The sequence below is a fragment of the Zea mays genome, chromosome 6, assembly GCF_902167145.1.
Source record: "Zea mays cultivar B73 chromosome 6, Zm-B73-REFERENCE-NAM-5.0, whole genome shotgun sequence".
In the NCBI taxonomy this organism is placed as follows: domain Eukaryota; kingdom Viridiplantae; phylum Streptophyta; class Magnoliopsida; order Poales; family Poaceae; genus Zea; species Zea mays.
In genome coordinates, this window is record NC_050101.1 from 174,481,554 (window position 1) to 174,490,741 (window position 9,188).

At 49.2% G+C, this 9,188-nt stretch overlaps 1 protein-coding gene across 1 annotated transcript; it reads right to left on the bottom strand.

The window, feature by feature from the left end:
• Window positions 1-669: 669 nt before the first annotated feature.
• On the bottom strand, window positions 670-3,969 carry LOC542267 (ATP synthase2). Its single transcript, NM_001111870.1, is given in 9 exon segments — window positions 670-1,171; window positions 1,424-1,735; window positions 1,807-2,031; window positions 2,159-2,317; window positions 2,402-2,505; window positions 2,593-2,710; window positions 2,830-2,918; window positions 3,003-3,078; window positions 3,500-3,969. Coding segments are annotated over 9 exon segments (1,662 nt in total). The 5' UTR covers window positions 3,965-3,969; the 3' UTR covers window positions 670-1,057.
• Window positions 3,970-9,188: the final 5,219 nt, after the last annotated feature.

The window sequence follows — 9,188 nt, forward strand, 5'->3', positions numbered from 1 at the left end:
ATTGAAACCCCCTCAATCCCCCTCAATCCATATGGATTGGGGTAGAACCAAACTAGCCCTTAGAGGGAAATAAGGCTTTGTTTAGATACACTCGTATTCACCTTAATCCACGTGTATTAAGGTAGATACACGTGAATTGAGGTGAATACAAGAGCATCCAAACAAACAACACAGAAGGGGGAAACTAGCCCTAAATGGGTAACGATGAAAAGCATTATATCCCACGTGATTTTAAGTGAATCAAAAGGATAGTATTTTCAGCCATCTACCACTCAGCTCATCAAAGGAAAACTATGAATAAAGGTGTATTTGATTAAGGAGCTAACTGGGATAGAGCGGCTTCATTCCAATTTCTAGAAATTGAGCCATTTCATTCTGTATTTGGCGAGCAGAACGGAGCCACTCCATTCATTGTTTAGTTGAAGAGCTATATAAGTGTGGAGTGGAAGAAAGGGAGGAAAGCATTCGCGTCGACGAGAGCACTCGAATCTAGTCGTTCTGATGAAGCGAGAACATCCCAAATATTTACCATATATAGACTCCAGAAGCCACTCCATTCTCCTCCGTTGGAAACCAAACATAAAAAAAAAATAAGAATGAAACCATTCCATTCCTCTCCGCTCCTCAACCAAACACACCATAAGTTATGAAATCAACTCCAACGAAAGTGGATAACCTTTGAAATGACTCCGAAACAGTTGCACGCACAATCATTAGCCTGAGTCCAGAACAAGATACCTCCAGAATGCAACCACTCAACCGAACAGGGAGGAACCATAATTTGCCACAACCAGAAGCCATAACTTTGGCGTTCTGATGGATTCGCGTTACACAGGCCACAAGTTTCTTCAGTCATGTAGTTTGGGTGCAGCCAAAACCAACGTCACTGCAGTTGCTTATTTGGGTGTAAGGTGGAGGAAGCAAAGAAGGGTAAAACAAACATCTCTCAGCAGGAGATGGACTCTCCAGCTCGTCATGCCTAACTGGGAAAAGCATAAATAAACGCTTAAAATCCAAAAATGGAACTTGTACAGGGTTGAACAAGCAAGAAGCCTCCTTATGAAGCAGACTCCTTGGCAATTTTCTCAGCCTTAGCAATGACTTCCTCAATGCCACCAACCATGTAGAATGACTGCTCAGGGAGGTCATCATACTTCCCATCCAAAACACCCTGCACAATATAAGATTCCATAGAAAAGCAGATCGTGAAACAGAAACATCATACTGCAACATGTATAGAATGCACGAGTGTTGTCTGACAAAACTAAACATGAGGGCCTCAAACAACAAAAATGGTAAAGCAAAGCAAGGACCCAGTGATGTCTACAGATGCATATCTAAACATTATGAGAAAGCATAGTAAGGAATACAATATTTCCAAGCAGCAGTTTCTGAGCAAAAAAAAAAACAGTTCAAACTGTACCTGGAAACTCTTCACGCTTTCCTTCAGCTCCACATACTTTCCTGGAGCACCCGTGAAAACTTCAGCGACATGGAAAGGCTGGCTCAGGAAACGCTGAATCTTTCTTGCACGGGCGACTGTCAGCTTGTCATCCTCACTGAGCTCATCCATACCCAAGATAGCAATAATATCCTGAAGATTTTTGTAGTTCTGAAGAACCTTCTGCACACCACGAGCAGTGTTGTAGTGATCCTCACCCAGCACGTGGGGAGAAAGCATTCTTGATGTGGAATCCAGTGGATCAACAGCAGGATAAATACCAAGCTCAGAGATCTGCACACGAAGCTCCCACCATCACAATGAGCACATCATGTACAACACAGTTGTAGCAAATGAACACAAACCTGTCGTGACAACACAGTTGTAGCATCAAGATGGGCAAAGGTAGTAGCAGGAGCAGGATCCGTCAAGTCATCGGCAGGCACGTAGATGGCCTGCACAGATGTAATAGAACCCTTCTTTGTTGTCGTAATACGCTCTTGCAGTCCTCCAAGATCAGTGGCAAGGGTTGGCTGGTATCCCACAGCAGATGGGATACGTCCAAGAAGAGCAGACACCTCAGAGTTTGCCTGATATCAAGAGCGCAACAATGCCAACAGATTTAACATGGACACAATATTCAAACAGGAAACTAGAAAGATAATCTCTTCAAAAGTTGTATCGTTTTCAGGCAAAAGAAATCCCTGCAAAACTAACCTGAGTAAAACGGAAAATGTTGTCAATAAACAGAAGCACATCTTGTCCTTCAGCATCACGGAAATGTTCAGCAACAGTCAAACCAGTCAACCCAACACGAGCACGAGCACCCGGGGGCTCATTCATCTGCCCGTAAACAAGAGCACACTTGCTTTCGCTCTGCCACAAAAGCCAATATATGAAAGAAGGGGTCAGCCCTGACATGCTGAGTTCACAATGAAATTACGACATCACAATAATTACCTGCTTGTCATCTAGCTTAATGACACCACTTTCAATCATTTCCCTGTACAGATCATTACCTTCACGGGTACGTTCTCCAACACCAGCAAACACAGAGAAACCACCTACAAAGAAACAAAGCAGCTATCACAATCAGCAGATCCAACAAGAAACTGAGCCAAATTGACAGAAAAACTAGGTACAGTACCAACCATGGGCCTTAGCAACATTGTTGATCAACTCCATAATGAGCACAGTTTTACCCACTCCTGCACCACCGAAGAGACCAATCTTTCCACCCCTTTGGTAGGGTGCAAGAAGATCCACGACCTGTATGTCAAAGAAACATTATACTATAATGTATAATCACCATTCAGGCAATGACCGCATAGGTGCTACTAAATTAGAGGACTCAAAGTAATTCTAGCACGAAAAATGAACAAGACTACCTTGATTCCAGTAACAAGAATTTGCTGCTCAGTGGCCTGCTCAACAAAAGCAGGGGCTTCACGATGAATAGGGAGGAAGTGGTTTGTCTCTGAAATATAGAAAGGCATAAGATTTATGAAAGCTATTCCACAAACACCTTCAAGCAAAATAAACCATAAGCCCAGACTCTTACTTATGTCACCCTTCTCATCAATCGGTTCACCAATAACATTTATGATGCGTCCAAGGGTAGCCCTGCCAACAGGCACCTACAAGCAGGAAACTTTGGAAATGAGAAAACATGGTTGGCAGTGGTAGAAATGTGAGGTCCTGAAATCATAAGCACCGGCACACAGCAAGTATTCATGCAAATAACACTGACAACTTAAATATTCTACATCGCACTAGCCAATGGCACCAAAAACAATCAAGAAAGAGCAGTATTTGAATATCTATGAACAGAAAGTATGTCATAACAATAAAAGACATAAGTTGTTGACATCATTAAACCAGAAACTGTCACAGTTAACCTAACAATGTTCAGACTAGAGCAGACGATCTAAAATGTAATCACTGGCCACGCAGATCAAAAATCAAAACTATCAGATCTACATTTCATCAGATCGATCCGTACCGTCACGAAATAAAAAGCACAATCATAACCAAGGAAGAAACGGAGGGTGTCCCTACGGTGATGGGGGAGCCAGTGTTGAGGACGCGCTGGCCGCGGACGAGCCCCTCCGTGCCGTCCATAGCGATGGTGCGCACCATGTTCTCGCCAAGGTGCTGCGCCACCTCGAGCACGAGGCGGATGTTGTTGTCGAGCACCTCGAGCGCCGTGAGGATGGGCGGGAGGCCCTCATCGAAGCGCACGTCAACGACGGCGCCGATCACCTGGCACACCTGGCCGATGGCGCCAGCGCCGGTGAACTCGTCGGTGATCTTGCCGCCCCCGGTCTTCCCGGTGGCCGGCGGCGGGGTGGCAGGTGCCGCCTGGGCCGCGGCGGAAGAGGCGTAGGCGGCAGCGCGGTTGAAGAGGTACCCGGCCGGGGACGGGCGGTGCGGTGGCGCGCGCGGTCGTGGAGCAGCGGGCGAGGCGGCCCGCAGGCGGGACGCGGAGCGGAGGAGCGAGGAGACGACCCGGCGGGACGCCATGGCCGGTCCGGATCTAGGGTTAGACTTCGGGGGACGCTGGGTTGCGGCGGCTCCGCGACAGAGAGGACTGAGGCCTGGCCGCGGTGGGAGGGGAAATAAGTGGGTGGAGATCTCGGAGAGGGATCGGCGAGTGGACTTGGTCTACGGGGACCGCCAAGCGTGGGGGAGCAGCCATCTCTTTGGTGGCATCCCTCTCTGGGAGCTCTGGTGCATGAGCCCGGTCCAGTGAACGAGTGAGAGCGCGGGTTGGGCTTTCCGAGGATGAATTTGTTGCTTTGTTTTGCAGCAGCTGGAATATATTCTGTTTATTATTTTTTTTTGTGCTGGCATTTTATCATATAACAACAATCATCTACGAGTAACAACAATCTCTATTACTCTATGGACCTAATGTGAGCGTCCACGTTGCTTCACCATATGCCCCCGCCCACGCTCGTCCGCGTGCCCCCCTGTGCCCGCACGCAGCGCTCGCCGTGCCCACGCCCCGATGCACGCCTACGGCCCTAGCTCCCGTACTTTTCGTGCCTCCTCCCTCCCACCCCTGTTGCGACACCGCCCCATCCTCCCTCGATCACCGCCAGGCAAACCCGACAGTGGTCCTCCTCCTCGGCTGCCCCTTCCATCCGCTCGGTCGCCCGCTCCGGTCCTTCCCCTTTCTCTCCCTAACATTGTGCTCATCGCGCTCGCCACCTGCTCCCGTCTCCGTAGATCTCACCAGCCCCTCCCCACTCGTGATAGCCTCTCTCCCGCACAAGGAGCCAGACCGATGAGCGGGTGGCAAGGGGGTCGTGACGGGCTTGGTGGCGCAGGAGGGCACAGCGTGGACGTGTGGCGATGTGGGCCACAGGCGGCGCTACCGGAGCTCAAGGGGCGGTAGCACGCGGGGAGCGCGCCTGCGCAAGATCGACGACGCGATGGGATTGTGTCCAGAGGGTGGCGACTGCGCATAGATGATGCTCCTCACTCTCCCACCTGCAGCTATCCATGAGCGTCCATAATCGCAATGGGATTGCATCGGGAAGGTGAATAGGGACTAGCTATAGGTCGGCCGCGTGTTGCTGTGCGTACAGAGCACTGTCCAGGGGCCCTAGCTTCAGGTGGGAGGCATCGCGATCATCACTTCAGATGAGGTTAACTTCACTGCTTACTATTTCCTCCTTTCGATTATTTAGCTGCTAGGAGTCAGGGATGTCAAAACAAGCTGATTAGTCACGGATCTCTGCATGCAGGTTCTAGACCTGAAACTAGATTGTAGGTTTCTTCATACTAGAAAAGTGTGAAGCAGCATGATGTATACCCCATTTCTGTGTGTTGTGCAAAGGTAGTAATTTGCACAGGATTTGAGATATAAATCTACATAATGGTTTAGAAAGTCACATTGTATACCTAAGTGATCCCCGTAATGGCTTAACCAAATAAGCTCACTTTCTACTCTGCCACTAGGCTAGATGAGATATTTATGTGAACGTTTTTCATTTCCATCTAATCATAGAATATGTGTGAAGCGTCCCGATCCTTTGGGACTCAAATGTGATACAATTACTAGTCCTAGGAGGCTAGTAACCACATTCCTTACTTCAAATAATACATAGTTCGAATAATAGTTATTACAATACCAGAGTACAAGCTCGAGAGAGCCAGAATTACAAAGCGCAGTACAAGATAAACTAGCCCAAGCCACAGGCAAAACTAGGTGCAGACATAGCCCCCTCAATCAATCATAGCAGAAAAGAAGTCTTCAGCTACTGAAAACATAAATAAATCTGGGTGAATACACTAGGTATTCCGCAAGCCCATCCTGCTCCCGTAAAGAGAAAGGGACTTATATAATACATGCTTTATATGGTGGAGTTGAAATCACTCTTCTTTTTCCCAGAGAAAGGCAATACTTTGATGGTTTTTCCCAAAGAAGGAAATAGCACTTTTTCACACTCAACCACCACTGAGCTTCCCGCTCCCGTGGCATCGTTTCATTTCCAAAAACACACCCACTCGCACATTTCCTTGTTCCCGGAGGTTGTAAAACACTAATTATCATACCACACCAGACTCGTCCATTCCAGTGGACATGAACTATTCGAATAGGTTTGAACTCTGCGCAGAGGGGTACACTTTACCCACTAGTCCGGTTTCTGCGATCTCACCGTCGTGAGACCCGAATGTCGAATCTCTTTCTTTTCTTGCACGTCCTTACCTTAACGGTTATACCAGAAGGAGTCAGGCCACCGCTATGTCCAAACCGGACAAAACATTCCTCCTCCTTATCCTCCCGGTGCTCCCCAACCTTCATAACCCTGGGGTTTGGACCGTACGAGTTCAGATTGAGTGATTTCCCATACAGTCTCGAGTGATTGTACTTATCATGAGTACAGGTAGTGAAGGATGACAAACCGGTCCTTATATGAGGGGACAATCCTTTTGCTCACACCTAAACTGGCTGAGCCATCACCTTAGGCCCTCCCCTAAACCAGGGAGTCCCTGATCATCCCACTCATAAGGTGATGAGGGTGAATACCCTTCATCATACACTTTTCGTAAACATCGTTTAGAAGAAACACTGTCCTTTTCCCATTCCACATTTGGTACTCAAAAGATGTTTGTTAATGCGGGCTATCTCTCTACTCACAATGCAAAAGATCAATCCCTTAATCCCGGCTTAGGTAGTGGTAGAAAGAATAGGTAATTTATGCATCAAGGGAAGAATAGACTTGCCTTCATCGAAGCTCTCCTGGCACAAAAGATCTATCTCGGAGGGGTCGGGTTCTTGTCCTTCTTCCGGAGCTACAAATTCCGGAGGATCGGATCCCTCTTCTTCTAGCAAAAATAGATAATGAACATTACATCAATCATGGTGACTTGGTGGGGTGTGCCAATTTTTAGACATTATTATTTTGTGCCTTAAAATTTATTTAGACTATTTTTGGTGCATAAAATATCAATATATAAATACATATATATAAAAGTAGGAAAGGAAAAAGGAAAAAGAAAAAGAAAAAGAAAAGGGTTTTCTCTGCTAGCTAGGTCGGGGGGGATTTTGGCCCAGCCGGGCGCGGGGGCGCGACGTCGCGGCCAAATGGGCCCAGACGACCCACGAAGAGAGGGGACGGCGCGGCGGACACCGTGGGTGCGGGCCCACACGACAGAGAGAGGAGGGGGGCGGCGTCATGGGGGAGGAGGAGGGCGGTCCGCGGCGGTGAGAACCGGTCGCCGGTGAACCCGACGACGGTTCCTCGCCGGTGGTCCGGTTCTGTGTGGACAGAATGGTGGCAAAGCACGAGCGGAGGTAGGGGGTCACGGAGGTAGAGTCAATTTGGCCGGTGGACGCCCAGGATGGCCGGTCCACGGCGGGTGGCGGGCTCCGCGGCGGTGAGACTGCCGGCAAGGCCAACGGGTGAAATAGGCGAGGGGGGAAAGGTGTGTCATGCTCGCAGTGAAGTGGCGGAGGTCAAGAGCTACACTAATTTGACTAGAACCCAACAGAGAGGGGAAGGGGGGAGCTCACCGGAGATGAAGATGACGGCGGCGCTGGCTCAATTGAGCTCGGGGAAGGGGGAAGAGATGGCCGAGGCCGGGGTGAGGAATTTGGGGAGCTCGGGGCAGTCCTTTTATAGGCGCCCGGGGCTAGGAAGGGGGCGAGAGGTGGCGAGCACCGGCGATCTCGCCACGACGGGGATGGTGGCGCACAGTGGTGACGACGGGATGGCTCGGGCAGACGGGGCGACGGGATAGCTCGGGCAGACGCAAGGTGCCAAACCGAGTTGGTGAGCGCGATAATGGCGAGGCGATGGGGCGGGCATTGGCCGGCGGCGATCGCGTCGCTAGCCCAGTCACGGGCGCGAGGAAGGCGCTGACAAGCGGGACCCACTTGCTAGAGAGAGAGAGATCGCGAGAGAGCGAGGGTGAGTGCGGCTGGCAGGTGGGGCCGGGCTGGCAGCAGCGGAGGGGAGCGCGGGCGCGCGGGCGATGGGCCGCTTGGGCCACGAGGGAGAAAGGGTGGCGCGGGCGTGCGGGAGAGAGAGGGGGTTTGGGCCGGAAACGGCCCAGCCGGGGGGGTTTGTTTTCCTTTTTCTTTTTTCTAATTTATATTTCATATTTCTATTTCTTATTTCTATTTCTTTTATCTCTTTTTCTTTTGAACAAATAATTAGCTAAATAATCTTAGGTGCTAAAAAATATTCTATGTGAGGTGCTTCTAACAATCATAGTGTATGCAAATGATGAGATGTCCTATGAGGTGGAGTCTAGGGAGCAATTAGGGGGGTTAGGAGATTAGGGTTCAAACCTTGGGGTTAAATTTTGGGATGTTACAAACCTACCCCACTTAAAGGAATCTCGCCCTCGAGATTCAGACTGGGCTTGAGAAAAGGTAAGGGTATTCCCTCCTCAAGGAGTCCTCACTCTCCCATGTAGCTTCCTCTTCTCCTTCTCTGCTCCACTGAACTTTATAGAGTCTCACTTCTGAGTTGCGGATCTTTCGGACTGTCGAGTCAAGAATCTTTACTGGCTTTTCTCGATACTGAAGATCCTTCTGAATCTAGATTGTCTCTTCTTCGATGTGATTTTCTGGTACTTACAGGCATTTGCGGAGCTGGGTCACGTGAAACACATTGTGGATATCTGACATAGATTCTGGCAATTCAAGGTGGTATGTTGCGGGTCCTACTCTTCCAATGATAGGATAGGGGCCGACGAACCACGGGGCTAGCTTCCCTTTCACTTGAAACCTTTTGACTCCGCGCATCGGGGAGACCTTGAGGTAGACGAAGTCTCCTTCCTCGAATTTGAGTTCTCTTCGCCTGTTGTCTGCATAACTTTTCTGCCGACTCTGAGCTTCAAGTAATCTTTTGCAGATCAGGGCGACTTTCTCTTCTGTCTCTTTAATAAAGGCAGGTCCTTCTAGTGTCTTTTCCCCTATGTTGGACCACATTAGAGGGGTCTGGCACTTCCGTCCATACAATGTTTCGAACGGTGACATCTTGATACTGGCCTGGTAGTTGTTGTTATACGAGAACTCTACATAAGGCAAACTAGACTCCCAATTTCTGGCATATGTCAACACACATGCTCTTAATAAATCCTCGAGGACCTTGTTGACCCTTTCTGTCTGACCATCTGACTGGGGTGATAGGCGGTGCTGAAGTCTAGCTTGGTGCCTATAGCTTGCTGAAGGCTCATCCAAAATTTTGAAGTGAACAGTGTTCCCCTGTCTGACACTATCTTCCAT